The sequence below is a fragment of the Podarcis tiliguerta genome, assembly GCF_965153285.1.
Source record: "Podarcis tiliguerta genome assembly, chromosome: 4".
In the NCBI taxonomy this organism is placed as follows: Eukaryota; Metazoa; Chordata; class Lepidosauria; order Squamata; family Lacertidae; genus Podarcis; species Podarcis tiliguerta.
The window spans coordinates 25698491-25720797 of NC_139537.1; the positions used below are offsets into that span (position 1 = coordinate 25698491).

General features: G+C 48.3%; 2 protein-coding genes across 4 annotated transcripts in view; one reads left to right on the top strand and one right to left on the bottom strand.

Annotated features, from left to right (window-relative positions):
* The window catches only part of FLT1 (fms related receptor tyrosine kinase 1), a 482624-nt gene that overhangs the window by 410798 nt on the left and 49519 nt on the right, over positions 1-22307 (bottom strand). The window lies entirely within an intron of this gene.
* MTUS2 (microtubule associated scaffold protein 2) overlaps positions 1-22307 on the top strand; it is a 302916-nt gene that overhangs the window by 231453 nt on the left and 49156 nt on the right. For all 3 annotated transcript variants that reach the window (XM_083437007.1, XM_083437008.1, XM_083437006.1), the window contains one exon: positions 16462-16673. In XM_083437007.1, the coding sequence (XP_083293133.1) occupies positions 16462-16673 (212 nt within the window). The remainder of the gene's footprint in view (positions 1-16461; positions 16674-22307) is intronic.

Consider the following 22307-nt stretch of genomic DNA (forward strand, 5'->3'; position numbering starts at 1 on the left):
AAGCCAGTGTGCGGCAGTACCATACACGCTTTTTCGGACTGGTCCATGCACTGGGATGGGACAAAGCTTCTGCGCCAGTGAGAGACCTCTTTTGGGAGGGCTTGAATACAGAGGTAAAAGCGGAGATTGGAAGGGGGGAGAGGCCAAGGAGCACCCAGGAAGTAGTCCAGAGGGCTCTGGAGATCGGGGTGCATCTGGAGGAACGTCCTTGCAACAGAGAAGAAGGACGTTGGGGAAGGGCACCAACCAGAGCATCTCCCTTCTATCCCAAAGAAGCAGCGCGTGCGCAATCCACACCCTCGCAGGGAGGGGGAGAGGAACCGATGGAGATCGGAGGTGCCAGGGCTCAGTCAGCTACCAGAGCCCTAATGCCGGGAGCAGTCAAAACGAAGCCTCCTAGAGGGAACAGGAAGTGCTACATCTGCGACAGTGCTCAACACATGGCGAAAGAGTGTCCCCAGAGGCTCCACAAGCACACTGCAGCCTCGGCAACAGTCAAAGAAGCAACTCAACTGAGAACACAGCAACAGTTAAACGACAGAGTCTGGCTGGAGGAAGAGGCACTGGGGTCCAGTCAGACAAGTCAATGAAGCAATCCCCAGCACTTTTGCAGCCCACAGACCCCCTCCCACCCAAACCAGTGGTGCAGCTTACAGCGTCTCTCCAACTGCCCAACGGAAGCACTCTGGAAGTGCCGATCACCATTGACTCCGGCAGCAACGCCGACTTTATAGGACTGGATTTCATTCAGCAGCACAATATACCACTGCTACCAGCCACGCTGCCCCTGAAAGTTGTCACGGTGGATGGCAGAGACTTGTTAGGGGGGCAGGTGGTGCAACAAACGCAGCCAATGGTGATGCGGATTGGAAATCACCAAGAGGTCATCAGCTTCAACGTCACCAAACTGTCGGGCACGCCGGTGGTCTTGGGCATGAGTTGGCTGCACAGGCACAGTCCAGCATTGGCGTGGTACCAGCGCCAACTGACCTTCGGTTCATCCTATTGCGCGGAACATTGCATTCTTCCTAGCCTGGAAGAAGGAGGGGAAGACACGCAGCTACAATTAAGCACGCTGCAAGCAGTGCCACGCAAGTACGCAGCGTTTTTGGAGGTTTTCTGCGAGAAGGAAGCAGACAAGCTGCCTCCCCACAGGCCCTATGACTGCCAGATTGACCTCCTGCCAGGGGCGACGCTGCCAGCCGGGAAACTGTATTCCATGTCTGAAGACGAGCTGCAGGAGCTCAAGGAGTTCATAGACCTCAACTTAAAGCGCGGTTTCATCCGGGAGTCGAAAGCAGCGGGTGGCAGCCCTGTATTCTTTGTGAAGAAAAAGGACACGCCCCAAAAGAGGCTTGTAGTGGATTTCAGGCTCTTAAATTCAAAGACCAAGCCCACAGCCTTTCCAATGCCCAAAATAGATGACCTGCTTGCAACGGTGAGGAAAGGACGCGTTTTTACAAAGTTGGATCTCCGAGGGGCGTACAACCTGATTCGCATACGGGAGGGGGACGAGTGGAAGACTGCCATGTTCACGCCCCTGGGCACATATGAATACAGAGTTATGCCCTTCGGTTTACAAAATGGCGCCCACTGTTTTCAAGCCTTCATGCATCACGTCCTGGCGGGTCTCCTCTACAAGAAATGCGTCTGCTTCTTGGACGACATCCTGATATTCTCAGAATCTGAGGAGACCCACGAGGGGGACGTCAAGGAGGTTCTGCAGCGACTGCAGGAGCATCGGCTATACGCCAAGCTGGAGAAGTGCCAGTTCGACAGGAAAGAGGTGGATTTCCTGGGCTACAAGCTGTCGGACAAGGGGCTCGCCATGGACAGCGCCAAGGTTCGCGCAGTGTTGGACTGGAAGAGCCCGCGCAATCGGAAGGAGGTCCAACGGTTTGTGGGGTTTGCCAACTTTTACCGCAAGTTCATCAAGGGATTCGCAATGCACACAGCGGCCATTACCGACACGCTCAGCTCCAAGAAGAAGAAGTTCATCTGGACGGAGCAAGCGGAGCAGTCCTTCCAGAACCTTAAGCGTCTCTTCTCGTCCGAAGGGCAGCTATTGCATGTGAATCCCAGCAAACCGCTGAGAGTTGAGACGGACGCCTCAGACAGAGCCGTGGGCGCCGTACTGTTGCAGGAGGACCCACATGGGGACTGGAGACCGTGTGCCTTCTACTCTAGGAAGCTCAGCAAGTCAGAGCAGAACTACACCATCTGGGACAGGGAGTTGCTGGCCATTCATGCAGCATTCAAGGCGTGGCGGCACTTCCTCATCGGGGCCAAGCACACAGTGCAGGTTCGCACGGATCATAAGAACCTGGAGTACTGGCGCACGGCAAGGTTCCTGAACCAGCGGCACATCAGATGGGCAGAGTTCTTTGCAGATTTCGACTTCAGGATAGAATACATCCCGGGCGACAACAACATAATGGCAGATGCGCTGTCCAGAAAGCCGCAATACCTCGAAGAAGCGGCACCAGCAGCAGCCAAGCACATTTTCACCCCGAAAGCGTGGGCGTGCGCTTCCGCAACCGTGGACCTGGAGGCGGTCCGTCGAGCACTGCAGGAGGACTCCTTCGCACTGGCCAAGATGGAGGAGGTGCGCAAGGGCACGGCGAAAGACGACGAGTTCCAAATACGGGACGGATTGCTCATCCGCAGAGGAGCACTCTATGTACCGGGAGACGACCTCCGTGCGAAAGTACTGCAGCAGTTGCACGACGCGCCCACCGCCGGGCACTTCGGCAAGGAGAAGACGGCAGAACTCGTTGCCAGAGATTTCTGGTGGCCCAAGATGAGGGGGGAAGTCGCGGAGTACGTCTCGAGGTGCGACACCTGCCAAAGGGCCAAGTCAGTGCACAAACCTCCGGCAGGACTGCTCGAACCGCTTCAGACCACAAGCGAACCGTGGGAGAGGGTGGCCCTGGACTTTGTCACGGATTTACCCAGCTCAAGGGGTAAAACGGCAGTGCTAGTGGTGGTGGACATGTTCACCAAAATGGCCCACTTCATTCCGTGCGCGAAGGTGGCCACGGCAGAACAGACCGCCAAACTGTTCATAGACCACGTCTTCAGGGTGCACGGACTGCCACGGTCTATCTTGTCCGACAGGGGGCGCCAGTTCATTTCGAGCTTCTGGCAGAAGCTGATGGGTTTCCTGAACGTCAAGATCAACCTAGCGTCGGCGAGACACCCGCAGACCAACGGACAAGCGGAGCGCGTCAACGCCATCATGCAGCAGTACCTGAGATGCTATGCAAATCAACAGCCGACGACATGGGTGGACTACCTGCCGCTCGCTGAGTTCGCTTACAACAACACGAAGCACGTGTCCACAGGGGTGACGCCGTTCTTCGCCAACAACGGGAGGCATCCCAGAACCTTCCCGGGATTAGAGAGACTGGGGGAGGGGGAACCACAGGCAGCGGAAGTCTTGGCGGCAGAATTGCAGGAAGTTCACGAACTGCTTAGGAGGCAGTTAGAGCTTGCAAAGCACGCATACAAACTGCAGGCTGACAAGCACAGAAGGGTTGGGGAAGACATACAGGTGGGAGACTGGGTGTGGTTAGCGGCCCACGCAGTGCCGACCAGATCCTTAGCTAAGAAGAAACTCGGACATAAGCAGCTAGGACCTTACCTAGTTGAGGCACAGATCAATCCGGTGGCCTTCCGGTTGACACTTCCGGAGGGATCCAGAATGCACCCAGTATTCCATAGGTCGGTGCTCACGCCCTACAAAGCACCTCACCGATTTCAGGCGCAGGGCACGGCACCAGACCCGTATAGAGAGACCCCCCCAAGGAGGGAGTCGCCAAGAAGGGAACCCATCAACCAGGTCACAGAGATTTTAGACTCGAGATGGGGGGAAGAGGGAGTAGAATATTTTCTCGCAAGGGAAGGTACCCCGGCCAGCGCCAACAGTTGGGTGCCGGACTATGCCCTGGACGAGCCTCTCCTCAAAGAGGAGTTTCATGCCTTGTTCCCACACAGGCCCATGCCAGCCGAGTATTTCGACGACTGGCTTTTCACACCCACGCTTTCTACCAGCACGTTCCAGGGATTCACCTCGGACGAGGAACCAGCAATAGAAACACGTTCACCGGAGGGCTCGCCCTCGGGGTTTGCCTCAGACCGCTCGTTTTGGTGGGACAATCGAGGAGAGGAGAGGTGGCTGAGGGGCCCTTGGCAGGCAACGGACCCAGAGGGGAACGAGGGTGTGATGGACACGGACATGATGGGGGAGGACGTTGGGTTCGAGCATGGCGGCATGGAGATGGAAGCAGAGGAGAACGAGGTCGGCGAAGACACGGAGGACGAGCCGGATTTATCTAACTGGATGCACGCCACGGGGGACGAACTGTATCCACCATTCACCCCCACAACGACGGAGCACCCAGCACCCCCGCCGGAGGAAGGGGAGGGGGGAAGGGGGGGCTTCGAGGGGGGGATGGATGTCAGGGGTTCAGGAGCAGAGTCACAGGAGAGGGAGGAAACGGAGAGCGAGGGGGAGGAGTCCGAAGGAAATGTCAGCTACGACAGTAGTCCGAGGTCTCTGAGTCTCTCCAGTGACTCGGAGGATTCACAGAAAGGGGCCCCCATAGTCAGGGCAAGGGGAGTGCCCAGGGGGACACCTCGGGAAGAAGGGGCCAGAGGGGACTCAGAGAGTAGCAGCTGGAAATCCGGACCAGCGTCCCCCACAGAGGGCAGTAGGGGGGAGGAGTCCAAGGCATCGGGATCAGGGCGCGCGCAGGCAGAGGGAGAACGTGAGGCAGGAGTGGCCACACCCTCGTCAGGGAGCGAGGAAACGGTCATCAGGAAAGTTAAACGCGCGCGCGCGCCAAGTTCAAATGTACAGGAGGGCGGCAAGGTGGGCAGCCCGGGTAGGGAGCCAGGTCCTAAAGCCCGCCGAAGAGAGGGGGAGGAGTCAGAGGGGTCAACGTCTGCGTCAGAAGAGTCCAGGAGGGAAGAGACCCCGGGGGGTAGTAAGACCCAGAGGAAGAGAGAGAGAAGGAAGAGGTGGAGTAAGATTAGAGTCTTAAACTGGTGCACAGGGGGCGGAGACTCAGACAGAGCTTCGCCGGTCTAAAGTCCAGACGTAGAGCTGGGACGCTGAGACTTGGAAATGGAGACTATTCATCAATAAAGACTTTGATACTGTACTACCGGCTAGCGTGGGTCCTTGGTGAGCTGGGACCCGGAGCCAGCTCTGACAATATCTATCTTATATATTTGCTGCATTGTGCTGGATTGAGACTCTTTCAGGCTTAGAGTAGACTAGCCTTTCCCAACCTGCTGCCCTTCAGACATTTTGCATTACAGTGGTACCTCGGGTTAAGAACTTAATTCGTTCTGGAGGTCCGTTCTTAACCTGAAACTGTTCTTAACCTGAGGTACCACTTTAGCTAATGGAGCCTCCCGCTGCTGCCGCGCCGCCAGAGCACGATTCTGTTCCCATCCTGAAGCAAAGTTCTTAACCTGAGGTACTATTTCTGGATTAGTGGAGTCTGTAACCTGAAGCGTCTGTAACCTGAGGTACCACTGTATAGCTCCTATCTTCATAAGCACACAAGAAGAGCCTTCTGGATTAGGCCAATGGCCCACCTAGTCCTTCATCCTGTTCACACAGTAGCCAAATGAATGCCTGTGAGAAGCCCAAAGGCAGGACCGGAACACAATATCACTCTCTCCCCCACCTGTGACTCCCAGCACCTAGTATTCAGAGACTTACTGCCCCAAACAGTGGAGGAAGAATCTAGCAATCACGACTAGTGTCCACTTATCCTCCATGAATTTGTCTAATCCTCTTTTAAAGCAATCCAGATTGGTGGCCATCACTACCTCTTGTGGGAGTGCGTTCCATGGTTTAATTGCGTATTGAGTGAAGAAGCACTTTCTCTTGTCTGGGATAGAATTGAAGGGTTTGAAGGGACCCAAGGGTCATCTAGTCCAACCCCCTGCAATACAGGAATGTCAGCTACAACGGACAGATGGCAGCCCAATCTCTGCTTAAAAACCTCCAAGGAAAAAGAGTCCACAACCTCCCAAGGGAGACTGTTCCACTGTTGAGCAGCTCTTACCGTCAAAAAATTTTTTTCCTGTGTGTTTAGTGAGAATCTCATTTGGATAAGTCTAGGTGATGCTTCATCCTGACGCTCATTTAGCTGGCCAGATACCACCATCTTGATCACCTTGTCCAAGAATGAGATATTCATTACCAGGCAGTACAGTGGTACCTCAGGTTAAGAACTTAATCCGTTCTGAAGGTCTGTTCTTAACCGGAAACTGTTCTTAACCTGAAGCACCACTTTAGCTAATGGGGCCTCCCGCTGCCGCTGTGCCGCCGCTGCATGATTTCTCTTCTCATCCTGAAGCAAAGTTCTTAACCCGAGGTAATATTTCTGGGTTAGCGGAGTCTGTAACCTGAAGCGTATGTAACCTGAAGCGTATGTGTCAGAGCTGGCTCCAGGTCCCAGCTCACAGAGGACCAACGCTAGCCGGTAGTAATGTACAAAGGTCTTTATTGAAGTACAGTTTCCATTTTCAAGCCGGAGCGCCCCAGCTCTACGTCTAGGGTTTAGATCGGCGAAGCTCCATCTGAATCTCCGCCCCCTGTACACCAGTTTAAGATTCTAGCCTTACTCCACCTCTTCCGTCTCTCCTTTCTCCTCTGGGTCCTGCTACCCCCCGGGGTCCCTTCCTTCCTGGATTCTTCTGACGCTGACGTTGACCCCCCTGACTCCTCCCGCTCTTTTCGGCAGGCTTTGGGACCTGGCTCCCTATCCGGGCTGCCAACTGTGCCGCCCTCCTGTACATTTGAACTTGGCGCGCGCGCCCAGCCTTCAACCTTCCTCTCGACCGTTTCCTCGCTCCCCGATGGAGGCGTGGCCAATCCTGACTCATGTCCTCCCGCTGGCAGTGCGCCGCCTGATCCCGATGCCTGGGACTCCTCCCCCCTACTGCACTCTGGTGTGGACGCTGGTCCTGATTTCCAACTGCTGCTCTCTGAGTCCCCTCTGGCCCCTTCTTCCTGGGGTGTCCCCCTAGGCACCCCCCTTGCCCTGACCATGGGAGCCCCTTTCTGTGAATCTTCCGATTCGCTGGAAAGACTCAGAGACCTCGGACCGCTGTCATCGCTAACATTTCCTTCGGACTCCTCCCCCTCGCTCTCTATTTCCTCCCTTTCCTGTGCCTCTGCTCCTGAACCCCTGACAGTATGTAACCTGAAGTGTATGTAACCTGAGGTACCACTGTAGTTATCTAAAACCTCAGAGTATTAGGAGGGCCTTTCAGAATATGTCCCAACACCACCTTAACTTTATTGAAGTCCCATTGTGTTTAAATAAATAAATGTGTCTATTCAAAGCATGACAAAGCCTGGATCCGACCATCGGAAAGGCTTTTCAGTGTTTTCTTTAATGTGCAATAATCCTCTCCAGTAGACGTACTGCTTGTATTATTTTATCCTAAAAATACAAACCTTGCTGTTCAAGTGACTGAAAATATTTTAAAGCAGTCATGTCTGTACCCATTAATATGTCTCATTCTGCTTCTCCGTAACACCCCAGAATTTCACAGCTGTTAAAGGAGCGTGGCAGAAAGGAATTTGGAATTCGTCCCGGCATCAGGAGTGCATTTTCTGTCCTCTATGTGAAAACAGCTGAATGGGGACAGAATATGCATACTGAGTTGTTCTTTTAGCCCCAGGTGAATAGAGGAGTTCAGGTTTATCCCTAAGGACAAAAACCACTGTTTAAATTACAAGGACATTTCAGAGTATTTGGAAGGACAACTTAAAGGCTTGCACTTCAAATACTGTAAGGCTGTGGGGAATTGGCGAAGACGATGGACAAAATTTCAGGGAATTTTCCCTAATTAAATCCCAGCCAATTTAGCTGTGGAGTCCTCGAGGAAGTCACTGCGAAGCAGCCTCACTGACCTTGCTATTATACAACTTTTGTTGTCAAGTGAATTCTCAGCATTTCAGAGACGAAACATGCGTCTCTCCAAGCCCTGCTGTGGTTTCTTTTATCCATAATCATAGGGAAGATGGGCAGCTTGATCCTAAAGGGATTCAGTGGCAGGTACAGCAGAGATTTGGAGCAGCTATAAGTAATATCCAAAGTATGGCAAAGGCGGCATAGAAATAATTGGCCCGTATGCTAATGCAAGCCACTCTGACCTCCCACTTAACTCTCTGAACAGAAAACAATTTCTTAAATGCCAAAAATCCGCAACGGCAGCTTTGAACTGGGCAATCCAAATCTACCGCGCCCTCGGCTTAAGTCCTTTACAAAAATACGCCAATTACTCCGGTCACTTTCACACGTAGTAGCAAGCCAAGCAACTCACCTTAATAAACCATACCGCGGAGGAAACCCAGTCATTGCCACACACTGTCCTTTTCCTGGCATTATTATTATTTATAAAATTTGTATACCACCTGTCAGGGAACTGCCATCGGAGCCAGAAGGCGAGGGAGGGCTCCAGAGGAATTCTGGAGAGCGTCCCGGGAGGGAGAGAAGCAGCACATCTTCTGGGGAAGGAAATCAGCGTAGCACCAGTGGAGAAGGGGGGCAGATGGGGGAATCAGCGAGGTGGCTCCAAGACTCCTCGCCGGGGACCAGTGGGGAGAGCACGGGTCCTCCGATGCCCACACCCTCCCTGCGCAGAAGGCTTCCGCGCAGGGAGAGTAGGCAGCGACTAGGCGTCAAAGAACTTTTATGCTGGAAGAAGTTCAAGAAACGCCCACTGACGGATTCTGCCAGCGATTGAGACAGCCACGGGTGAGTGGCTGTCCGGACAAGAAAGGTTCACTCAGACAACCCAGCCAGGTGTTGGCACCGATTTACGCACGAGCAACCCCTAGAACCATCACACCACCCTTCATCCATAGATCTCAAGGCAGTTCACAGCATAAAAATACAAAATAAAAAACAACAAATGTAGTAGACATGAGTAGATAAAACAAAGCACCATAGCATGATGACTAAACTCAGGACTGTGGTTTGTTTAACCTGAACAAGCCAGGATCGCTTGTGGGCTTGCGAATCCTGGCTTCTTAGGGTGAAACAAACCACAGTTGGGGAACAAATCCACCTGAGGATAACAAATCCACCTGACATATGAAGCAAGAGCAATCTGGCTATGTGCATGAGTACACAGTTCATGCACAGTATGTTTTATTAAGCCACACCTCTTGGCTTAGTTCTATGTGCAAACGCAGCCACTGCCTCCCCCTTTCCCCCATTTGTCCTTTCTGTCTGGAACTCTTGTTTGGCACATCTGTGCTGCACAAAGGCAATACAATGGCATTGTAGGCAGCAGCTGCAACACAGGCAGTAGTATTCTCCTCTAACAAACATACTGGGATGCTGGCACCTGGTTGTGTCATCTGTTTCCTCCATGCAGCAGCTCATTGGATGAGACTTTAGCAAATGCACAGAATTTTACGCACAAGATAAACATATCCCTTTTGTTTTGATTATTTACATCAGGTTCAAGCACCGGTACACATAACATCAGGAAATGCAAATTCACTGAGAACCAGCATCTGATCAGGCACACATATGTGTCGAGGTGCGTAGTGGCCCAAGCTAGCCAAGTTCTTTTAGCACCTGATGTTAAGGTACCAAGGGGTTGCTCGAGAGCAAGTAGGCAAATGCCTCCCTGCTCGGCTGTGAAGCCTTGCTTTTGATGCCAAAATAAACTTTCTCTGTGCAAAGCACCACTCTCCTGTGGCTGGCCCATTCACTGGCAGAATCTGAGAGTGGGCAGTCCTTGAATCTTACCCAGCAGAGTAATCTTTTGATGCCCAGTCTGCGCCTGCTTTCTCTGCGCTTTAGCTTACTGCACACAAAAGGTGTGGACACTGGGGGACCTCCCTCCTCCTTTGCTCAGCCAAAGTGTCCTGGCACCGCCTTGCAGCTTCCAAAGCCCTGAGTCTCCTCCTCACTGGAGGCGTGGCTTCTTTCTTCCGCTGAGGAAGTATTGCTTCTCACGATCCCTGGGGGCTCTCTGTAATCCATTCGCTCCTTCCCCTCTCTTCCCTGAGCCGATGGCAGTTCCCTGAGGTGGAAAATCCCACAAGTGCCTCTCCCTGGGACTGAAAATACAGTAAGAATAAATTTTAAAACTAGCAATTTGCTGCCCTCTCATAGCTCCCAGAATCAGCTGGCTGATGTGGCTCCCTCACTCAGCATGATGCTTGGGCCATCTCAATAAGCTCTGCAGAGTTTATGGTTGATAAAGAGGATGGCAAAGAAAATGTGAAATTAAGCACAGAGATTTGCAAAAACTGCACTGCAAAAATGTCTGTATGGAGCATCTTCAGCTGAATATTATTTAAAATGCTGCATTCATTGTGCGAGGCTGTAATGTTTAGATCAACCCCGAAAGAATGGTATGATGCCTTAAAGGTAAAGGTACCCCTGCCCGTATGGGCCAGTTGTGTCCAACCCTAGGGTTGTGCGCCCATCTCACTTAAGAGGCCAGGGGCCAGCGCTGTCCGCAGACACTTCCGGGTCACGTGGCCAGCGTGACAAGCTGCATCTGGCGAGCCAGCACAGCACACGGAATGATGCCTTACAATGTTGCAAAAATCTTCACCCACTGATCTCTCTGAAGATCTGCTGTGGAATCCATAGCTGTATGTAGCCTTAAGCCTAGAGATGTCAGAGACTGTGATGACAACAGAAATAGGAGTGGGAATTGCCTATGTTCACTTATTTGTCCCATATCTGGAATTGAAACCAATCCATCAAATGTATTTGGAATTCGCTGTTGTTGATTAGTTCGCAAATGATATAAACAAATGTGTAATTGATTACTACCCTCCCCCCATTTGCAGTTTGTTTCCTCTGCATTGTGATGAATGGTGTGGAATCACTTAATTAATTAATTGCCGTATTTTTCGGCCTATAGGACGCACCATCCCATAAGGCGCACCTAGGTTTTTTTGGGGGGGGGGGGAATAAAGGGAAAAAAATTTTTCCCAGGCGCGGGGCTGGGGCGGGGGAAGCCCGAGCTTCCCCCGACCCCAGCCCCCAGAACAGGCAACTCTCCGCAAGGCGCCGGGCTCCCGCGCCTTGTGGAGAGCTGCACGAAGCCTGGGCGCACTGAGCTCAGCGTGCCCAGCCTTCGGCTTGCAGGCAACTCTCCGCAAGCCGTGGGAGCCAGGCGCGGGCTCCCACGGCTTGCGGAGATCTGCGCAAAGCCTGGAGAGCGAGAGGGGTCGGTGCACACCGACCCCTCTCGCTCTCCAGGCTTCAGCGAAAGCCTGCATTCACCCCATAGGACGCACACACATTTCCCCTTCATTTTTGGAGGGGGAAAAGTGTGTCCTATGGGGCGAAAAATACAGTATGTAAAAATTAACCATAGCAGACAGTGGGGCAAAAATGTAGTTTCCGTGAAGGTGAACTGCAGCAGAACAGAAACAACACTGCATACAGCAAATATAGAACAGAACAGAACAGAACAGAAATTTATGCCTTTTCACATCTCTAGTCAAGCATACATATTGGTGTTTTAAAATGTCACTGGGAAGAAGATTTTCCATTCCTTAGACTGTTTTCTCATTCACCCTTTCTAGATAAATTTGTCGCAAGTGCTCTTCAGCACCTGCAGTTTGTAAGAGGCTTGTGGCAGATCATTGGGCCACAGGAGATTCTGTTTGAAGGCGGAGGTCAGCTGTGTAAAAACAATTGTGTAGAAAGGTGGTAGAAATATCTAGGGCAGCTGGGAGGTCTAGCTGGAATTACTGCCAAACTGTGTCCTGTTTCACAATAATTGTGTTTCTTGGCTTGTCAGACTGCATAGTGTGACTTGTATGTATTAGCTGGATCTCTTTTTAAAAAGAAATAAAACCCAAGTGGTTTTATCTTGCTGTGTTGCTAGAAATGAGGTCAGTGAATTCCTTGAGATTTGAAGCCTTGTGATAAAATTCTATTTATTCTTCTGGACAGTTGTGTGAAACACAAACCCACTCATTTGCAATCTCCATTGAAGCTTCAGCATCAATATGCTAAGGGGTTATTTAATTATTTCAGGCTTTATTTTCTGTGGAAATGTCATTGCATGGCTTTTGCAGTGTCCATTGGCGTAACTAATAGTAAAATTTCTCAAAATCATGATAAAACGTGTCTTGATAAACAATGGCTTATCATGACAGGAATAAGCTGAGGTAAGCCTCAGACTTGCCCTCTTCTGGCACAAACAGGAGGAGGACTACAGAAACTATCATCTCTTTTTTTTATTTAACCACGGCTTTTCATTTTGTCGGAATGTGGGAAAACTGCAGTCCACCTGAACTATGGTTTGTTAAAACAAGCCAACTTCAAACCCCAGTTTAAGAAGTCCACTTGTTTCGACAGACCACAGTTAAGGTAAACTGTGGTTAATAAAAAATGTGTAGTGTATGATGGGATAGTGGGGCTTACCTGACCTCCCAGGAAAGCGATAGAAACCTTCTGCTGTGAGGCCTTGGAAATACATACCGTATTTTTTGCTCTATAAGACTCACTTTTTCCCTCCTAAAAAGTAAGGGGAAATGTGTGTGCGTCTAATGGAGCGAATGCAGGCTGCACAGCTATCCCAGAAGCCAGAACAGCAAGAGGGATTGCTGCTTTCACTGTGCAGCAATCCCTCTTGCTGTTCTGGCTTCTGAGATTCAGAATATTTTTTTTCTTGTTTTCCTCCTCCAAAAACTAGGTGCGTCTTGTGGTCTGGTGCGTCTTATAGAGCGAAAAATACGGTAACTCTTTTCATAGATCAGCCTTCCCCAACCGAGTGCTTGATGAGGAGATAAGCAATGGCAGCCTGGGTAGGAGACAACACTGACAAAAACTTGCCTATCTCATAAGGAACAATTGGTGCATCAGCTCCCAAATAGTCCACACCAACCTGGTACCCTCAATATGTTTTTGGACTGCAACTCCCATCATCCCTAAATATTGGCCATTGTGTCTGGGACTGATGGGAGTTGTAGTCCAAAACATCTCGAGGGTACCAGGTTGGGGCAGACTGATGCACAGACAATACCCTTTTTTTCTGATTCCCTTGTGAGATAGGCAAGACAGTGGTGATAACCCACCCACAGTTGCCATTGCATCTTTCTCTCCCCCCATCATCGTGACAGCATCAGGAGCTGCCACCACTCCATGGGTAATAAGTAGATTCTTTAAAAAATATGTGTGTGTGTCACAGTTAAACTTAAGCATTGCACTTTCACAGTGACATCTTTCATGCCACATAAGGGGAATTCTTGTGGGGCGACTTAGCTGTCACTTGTTAGTGAAAGGATGGCAGGATGGATGTGTCTTGCCTGTGTAGCATAGTTGATTTAAAACATGAATGCATGGATATTTTAAGTTCTACTCTCGAATAATAACCTGAGAAAAAGCACATTCCTTATTCAGCGTCTCTTAGGCATCCCGGAGCTGAGTTTTCTTTCCCAATGCCAGCTCTATGAAATTATCCATGGCATTGCAACACAGCTTGAATCCTTTTGTTCTTATACAGCTTCAGATGTATCAAATGGATTCTGCTGCTCAAAAGAGACCATGCAAAAATACTGTCATGGGCCAAAGCGTCCTGCGAACTGCAGCTTGTTAAGGATGCTGAGAGTTGTTGGGAGACCCCCCCCCACTACCCTCACAGAGCTACAGTTCCCAGAGTTCCCTGGGAAGAAAGATTAACTGTTAAAGCACTCTGGGAATTGCAGCTTAACAACTCACAGCATCCTCAACAAACTACAGCTCCCAAGTTTCTTTGCTGGAAGCCATGGCTGTTTATTTAAAAAGTGGTATTCTACTGCTTTTAACATATAGTGCACATGAGGCTTTGGTTGGAGACAATCGTTCTTCCCTCTAGAGCCAGCCCAAGACATTTTGCTGCCTGAGATGAAGGACAAGATGGCTCCAGGGCTGGCCCACCCATGAGACAAGGTGAGGCAACCACCTCAGGTGACAAGATCTGCAGTGAATCTCGATGTAGATCCTTATTCCCCCTTTGTTCCTGGTGTCAATCTTCACACCTTCCCTTCTTCCCTCGTGGGGAAGCAGTGCCATTTTGTGGGTCACCTCAGGTGCCAGAATGTCTTGGGCTGGTCCTGGGTGGCTCTCTCCTACTATTCCATGTTCATACCTCAACTGGACTAGCAGTAGAATCTTACTTCAACAATGGTAACCATATAGCATCTTCCATCACACCTGAGGGCAGCAGGTTACCTTTAAAAAAAAATCCTTTATTGAAATTCATAGACATCATACAGTATCTTAAATCCACACATACAAAGAAAAAAACAACCTTACATAAATTTACAGTTAAATATTAAATTACTCTTTCCACATATTTTCTAACTAAAGTAAGTTACCTTAGTGGGGGGAGGGCAGGCCAAGTCATGTGGTACACAGAGCTCTGTCTTCTTTTGCTATATACCCATTTATATTTGGGGTTTTATCAAAGTAGTTTACAACCTGCCTTAAAGCATTAAATGCAACATTACAGAATATCAAAATAAAATGCTAGAAAGGAATGTCAAGTATGAAACGCATATTTAAACCAGCGTAAATAACAGAAAAACAAGATGTTCTCTTACAAATAAGAATCAAATACAAAAATACCACAAAACTCCACATATACAGCATCTCTGCAGGCAGCTGGATCGAGGCGGGTCAGGGCTGCTGATTCTTCTAGACCTGTCAGCAGCCTTTGACATGGTCGATCACAAACTCCTGGACCACCGCCTTGCTGACGTGGGGATCCAGGGCACAGTCCTTCAATGGCTGCGCTCGTTTCTCTCTGGTTGGGGACAGAGGGTGGCGCTTGGGGGGGAATTGTCACCGGGCCACTCCCTGGTGTGTGGAGTGCGATACTCTCCCCGATGCTTTTCAACATCTTTATGCACCCCCTCGCCCAGCTTGTCCAGAGTTTTGGATTGGGCTGCCATCAGTATTCCGATGACACCCAACTCTATCTTTTGATGGATGGCCATCCTGACTCGGCCCCAGACACACTGATCAGATGTTTGGAAGCTGTGGCTGGATGGTTGGGAGCCGGTTGAAGTTAAATCCTTCGAAGACAGAGGTCCTTTGGCTGGGTCAGGACGATATGGGATTGGGGGGGCAACTCCCATCTCTTGCGGGGGCACAATTAGTGCCACCACCGTCCGTTAAGAGTTTGGGTGTAATCTTCGACACCTCCCTTTCCATGGAGGTGCAGATTGCAGCTATAACAAAGGCGGCATTTTTCCATCTCCGCCAAGCTAAGCAGTTGGCTCCTTACCTCTCTCACCCTGACCTAGCCACTGTGATCCACGTGATGGTCACCTCCAGACTGGATTATTGTAACTCACTCTACGTGGGGCTGCCCTTGAGACTGACCCAGAAACTCCAGTGGGTGCAGAATGCTGCAGCAAGACTCCTTACGGGGTCCTCACTGTGAGATCACATTCACCTGGTGCTATACCAGCTGCACTGGCTCCCAGTGGAGTACAGGATCAGGTTTAAGGTGCTGGTTTTAACCTTTAAAGCCCTGTACGGCCTAGGACCCTCATACCTACAGGACCGCCTCTCCTGGTATGTCCCACAGAGGAACTTACGATCTTCAAACAAAAACATCTTGGAGGTCCCAGGCCACAGAGAGGTTAGGCTGGCCTCAACCAGAGCCAGAGCTTTTTCAGCTGTGGCTCCGATCTGGCGGAACGCTCTGCCACAAGAGACTAGGGCCCTGCGGGACTTGACATCTTTCCGCAGTGCCTGCAAGACAGAGCTGTTCCACCAAGCCTTTGGCAAGGGCACAGCCTGACTCCCTCCTTTGGCAATCTTCACAGAACTCTAGCCCAATGGTTGCCATCAATTTGATTTGAATTAATTTTATAATGAAATGATTTTAGAATGTTGTATTATTTTATTGTTGTTAGCCACCCTGAGCCTGGCTTTGGCTGGGGAGGGCAGGATATAAATAAAAAATTGTTGTTGTTGTTGTTGTTGTTGTTGTTATCATTGGCAACTAAACAAAATAACTGATATGGAAGCTGCGACCTCACTTCCCTCCCCCGCCAAGTAATATCTCCCAAATTTGTCCTTAGCAGTCTTCCACATAACATACCTCACTCTCAAGCCTTCCCACCAGAAAATGTTGGTTTGTCTAACTACACGTATAAAACAGTAATCTGAGAGAATCAAACACTATTCACTAGTGACTAGAAGATCCATAAAACTATTAAGTCGTATACTTACAGCCATGCCATGCCATACTGGAACCCTCCCCCTGAGCATAAAGTTTTGTTTTTATGGGCTGGTGCTTTTATTTTGTACTGTGAGCAAATTCTTTAAAACACACAAAAAAGAACAACCATAGAGGCAAGTCTCAAGAGCCTTATAACTGCGAAAAGCTGTGTCCGTACATATAAAGTAACTGATTACAGCCTTGGGTATTCTTTATTGCTTCTTGCAGGACACCCTAAACAAAGGTCACCCGTTCCAAGGAATGGATTTTCCACCAAGCCTGACTTGCAGACTCGAGAGGCTGAGCGGCAGCTCATCCAGCAAATGAAGGAGAAGTGTGATGAACAGGCCAGGAAATTCAGCTGCATCCAGGAGGAACTTAAGAGAACCGGCTGCGGCTTTGATGTCTTTGTTATCACAACACAGCATTTCTTTCAGAAAGTAAGGTTTCTTTTTGCTATCCACGTTCCAAATGTTATTTGTTGTTGTTGTTTAGACGTTTAGTCGTGTCCGACTCTTCGTGACCTCATGGATCAGAGCACGCCAAGCACTCCTGTCTTCCACTGCCTCTCGCAGTTTGGTCAAACTCATGCTGGTAGCTTTGAGAACACTGTCCAACCATCTCGTCCTCTGTCGTCCCCTTCTCCTTGTGCCCTCAATCTTTCCCAACATCAGGGTCTTTTCTCATGAGGTGGCCAGAGTATTGGAGCCTCAGCTTCAGGATCTGTCCTTCCAGTGAGCACTTAGGGCTGATTTCCTTAAGAATGGATAGGTTTGATCTTCTTGCAGTCCATGGGACTCTCAAGAGTCTCCTCCAGCACCATAATTCAAAAGCATCAATTCTTTGGCAATCAGCCTTCTTTATGGTCCAGCTCTCACTTCCATAAATCACCACTGGGAAAACCATGGCTTTAACTATACGGACCTTTGTTGGCAAGGTGATGTCTCTGCTTTTTAGGATGCTGTCTTGGTGGTACCTAAACCCATGCAATATTATTTCCCTCTTTTCCAGTGGCTTCTAGTTATTGTAGGTGGTAGAGGGGTGTCATGTTGATCCCAGTGCAAAACCTAGGCTTTGCCAGCTCTGTTTTGTCAGAGGGGGAAAGTGTGGAGACTGTGTTTAAACAAGGAACAATATTGAGCAGGGCAACCTCAGCCATTGCCATCCATCTTGCACCAGGATTGCAGTCTTCGGTACAAGGGAGGTACATGCCACAGTGTCAACAATTTGTGTGGAAATGACGGCGCTTAATGGTTACCTTGTTTGAAGTAGGAGAAAATGCAAGATGGTAGCTGTGTGTTGGCAGCTGTGTCTGCAGTCTTTGTTGCTTTGCATTAGGAATGCTAGAGCCCAAGATTACCAGTGAAAGAGAAACATGTGTCCCCTATACAGAGGAGAGAAACAGATTATAGAGGGTGCAAGGGAGTGTGGGGGTGGGGTAGAGCTGGGGGGAGTCCCATTGTGCTAGCGGGATTCATTGCACTGGTTCTGCTAGTGTAGCAGCTTAATTTAATCTGCCCAATGTTCTTGACAATGCCACATCTGGGATAGTAGAAGACCATCTCCCATTTATGATTGTGCACTTAAGACTGTTATATTTCAATGCTTACATGTTATATAGATATGTAGATGTATCCTCCCCATTCTCATGCCCGCTGGATGTTTTGGACTACAACTCCCATCTGCCTCAGGCAGCATGGCCAGTGGTCAGGCATAATGGGATTTGCAGTCCAAAACATCTGGACTGCAATATAGAACAATTGCCTTTAATACTCCTGGGTGAGAAGTGCTTCCCTGGGTTTTTCTAATGGAGATGATTCACATGTTACACAATTCTGATAGGTAGAAACGAAATGTGAGTCATCTCCATTAGAAGAAACCCAGGGCAGCAATTCTGACCCGGGAGTATATGGAAAGAGTTTTGCTTTAGTTCATGCGTTTTTGAGACTCAAAAACAGAAAGCAAGAAAAAGACTGTAAACGTTTTCTTTCTATAAGCAGGTTTAAAAAAAAAAAAGCCAGACAACTTTATTGGTCAATGGGCAGTCTAGAACTTAAATAAATAATTAAATTTTCAGGCACGTTCAATGAATTCAGGTAAGAATAGTATCTAATCTGTCCCATGCAGGTGCAGATAACTTGAAAGCACTGAGATGGTAGATATCCAGATCCCAGTTTGGGTTATTGAGGACAGGGAGGACCACATCAACAAGCTGTAGGGCAGGTGTGGGACCTTTGTTGCTCTGGTTGCTGCTGAACTACAGCTCCCATCATCCTTGGCCATTGACTATGCTTGCTGGGATTGATGAGAGCTGTAGTTCAGTAACATCTGGAAGGCCAAATGTTCCCCACACTTGCTCTAAGGCCAGGTAAGATGGGACAGAAGCCAGCAGCAGGCTTGGGTTTCCCCAGTGCTACTTCCTACCATGGAACTGGGACTTAAATGTTTTATCTAAAAGACACCAGAATGGCTTGGCTCATTCTGGCTATACATAGTCATTGAACCACACACGCATCAGTGATGTACTGTGCCAAATGGAATGAGATCAGTCAAGTAAACAAATGTTCCATAGCTGGATCCCCATACAAAGCAGAAGAATTAGGGTGGTGCATATTATAGTCTTAATTTGTCGCTTCCTTTAGAATCCATTTATAAGCAGCATGCCAACTTTATTGTTTGCATTTGATTTATAGCAGTGATGTAAGTACTTCAAGAGAGGAAAGCGGAGGAAATGGCTGTGAAACGAAACAAAGAGCTAAAATTCAGAGTGATCTATATGTGCAAATTCCTTGGCCAGCCACATAACACATTATACAAACGGGGATCTTGCTATTATCTTGTGCATTGAAACTGGGGGGAAATGAAAGCAGTGGTTTGGCACAGGCAGTTAGTCACTTATACAGTGAGTGATTACCACGCTCATGGACTGATGTCTGTTAATTAGTTATTAATTAGCAAACTAATGAGCAAGGGTCAAACTTTGACCTTGGATAGGCATTTGTAGCAACTATTGACATATTGTTGGGAACATCGCACTTGACGGGAAAGTGGAGACTTCTTTGTGCGCTGGCCTTGGTGCTGAAGATGCTGGCTGGGTGAACGGTTGTCTCCCAAGCATTAAAATGAATTGGTCATTTCATGTGGCAAGACACTGGGAAATCTCTAATATCAGTTACTGCCAACCTAGGGCAAGTTACACTAGTCAAATAATCAATGAAGAAATACTCTGGCCCAATTTCAAGCAACAAAATTAAATCTGAAATCTCTGTGTTACAAGGGGCAATAGTGACATCTGCTGGGGAAATAACATAAAATAGCATGATAGGTAAAGCAGAGGGTGGTTCCTACATTGGTTCTAAGAGAATAATTTGGTTGCTTTTAACTGGTTGCTTTTAACGAGAGTTGAATAAAAAGAAACTTTCAAGCTTCACAGGACTTTTCTTTCTTTCAAAAGGAAAGGTAAGATCTACTGGGTTCAAAATTTCAATTCTACTTATTGTTGCAGGTTTTTGCTTCCACTATACAGAATACTTTGCAACTTTTAATATCGTTCAAATGCCATTGTCATCACCTGTGAGTGTGCACATGACAGTGCTTGGAAAGCTCATTTTAAAAAGGAGTTGGTTCTAGTTTACTGCCTCTATAAAGGAACTAATTCCATTCCAGTTCAATTCATAATTCATTAACATAGTCCAAGGTTTTTTTTTTTTTTTTTTCAGGTTTCAGAATTTTGCAAACTGCTCTGTCAAAATAAACAATCTACCTAAGAAGACTACAAAAACATCAAAACACACACAGAATGTTGTGAATATAACTAACACATATTTAAAGCTCTGGTAGCTAGGGAGTATCTTGAAACGGCAAAAAATGAGCCATCTGAGTTTTGCACTTAAAAATGGAGGTTATACATCCAAAAGAAATACAGATACTAATAAGACTGCAACTTTATTATTAATATATTTTCTCTCCAATAATAGATCTTGCCTGAACAAGACAAAATATTTCCTAACACATTTCTAGCTGTATTGTCATGTGCACTAATTACCTTGAAATAGACTGGTGGTGCAGCTAAGGGTTGGAGACCAGAACCTCACAGCCCTGAAAGAAGCTCAGTATGAATATGGTTGAGCAATAAAGCATTAAATCTATTGTTTGGCCTTAGAGCATGACAGTATGAATCCATGTATGTATTACCTCTCAAGAATCCAAAGGCTTGATTTGGAAAACCAGGAGCAGATACAGAAGCTAAGGGCTTATCCACACGTACCTTTCCTCCATCCTTTCCAGGCACGGCCTGCAATTTAAAGCTGGGTGTCTGAGTGCCCCCCCCCTTTTTGCCCCACAAAAACCTATTCTTTAATGTTCAGTGCCTGCTCTGAATCAGCTTTAAATATTGGGTTTTCGCGGGGGAAGTTTTGGGGGAGGAGACACTCAGACGCAGAGCGTTAGAGCATGGACCTCAGCCTACAAAGAATGAGAAACAAGGTAAGCGTGGATAAGCTTGGTAATTACCCTACAACTTTGCCTGGTTAAGTATTGGTGCCCTCTTCAGGTGCAACAGGGAAAGGAATATGTAGAGTTTGCCCTTGTGTTTTGCAGGCAAAGAAAAACCTCTGCACTGGCCAGGTGAAATTGCTAGTACTTGGACCTCCTGCCTTGGCCTTATCAAAAGAGCAAAACCTGTTGTTGTTTAGTCGTTTAGTCATGTCCGACTCTTCGTGACCCCATGGACCAGAGCACGCCAGGCCCTCCTGTCTTCCACTGCCTCCCACAGTTTGGTCAAACTCATGCTGGTAGCTTTGAGAACACTGTCCAACCATCTCGTCCTCTGTTGTCCCCTTCTCCTTGTGCCCTCCATCTTTCCCAACATCAGGGTCTTTTCCAGGGAGTCTTCTCTTCTCATGAGGTGGCCAAAGTATTGGAGCCTCAGCTTCAGGATCTGTCCTTCCAGTGAGCACTCAGGGCTGATTTCCTTAAGAATGGAGAGGTTTGATCTTCTTGCAGTCCATGGGACTCTCAAGAGTCTCCTCCAGCACCATAATTCAAAAGCATCAATTATTCAGTGATCAGCCTTCTTTATGGTCCAGCTCTCACTTCCATACATACTGGCCTTCAAACTCCTTCTTCATGGTTCTTAGGTTTCCATCTTCTCCCTTTGCCTCCAGGCCTAGATTCAGAAATGGCTGCCCACAGAGTCCTGATCAAGACCTGACACTGGCAAACATTTAGGCATGCAATCTGAATGAATGGAAATATCAAAATATCATATAAACACACAAATACATTTTCTTGGCTTTAATTATGGGGTTAGCAGTATGCCCCGAAAGCAGAGGTGTCATGCTTAGTATGAGTTAAGTGTGTGTGAATATAATTCCTTTTCTTGCCAGCATCCCACCATCCAGGTCCTTATTGTGTCCAATTTCAGTCCTGGACCTTTCCATGCAGGTAAGGACACCTATGACCTGACTGTAAATTTCTGGATTTTTGAAATCCAGCAAGTATAGATTCGACCTGTAGGCTTCTCCTGCTGTGTACAGGCAGTTGCTGCTGCTGGCATAGCAGGCATTAAATAAGAGGCATGGATTCAGTTCAAAGACAGGCTGGAATCATAAACTTAGGCTCGTTTACATGTGTATACTTGGGGCTTGGAAACAGATGGGAATCTGAAAATATTGCACCCTTTTACCATCACAGAATGCAAAATGGGTCCGCAAGGAAGATGGAAGAGAGCTAACACACCCTAAGCCATACAATGTCTATGTCACAGCATCCTTTTTTTCTCCTCCACCTCTCTGAACACCTGGTGGTCAATTCCAAATTGGAGATAATTAGCCCTTAATTAGCACTGATTACATTTTTACCTTTTCAGCTTGCAAGCTCTGGAAGCTGCTAACTTGTCCAATTAGGCTGAACAGAGGCACCCCCCTGCTGGCTGAGAGCAAGGGGACACACACACACACACACACTTTTCGCAAAGCAATTTACTTGCTGATTCGTTCCAAATATGGCAGCAGAGGAGCAGGTGCTAGGATTTGGTCATCATATGTATTCCTCATCTGGTCTTGCATAGTTTC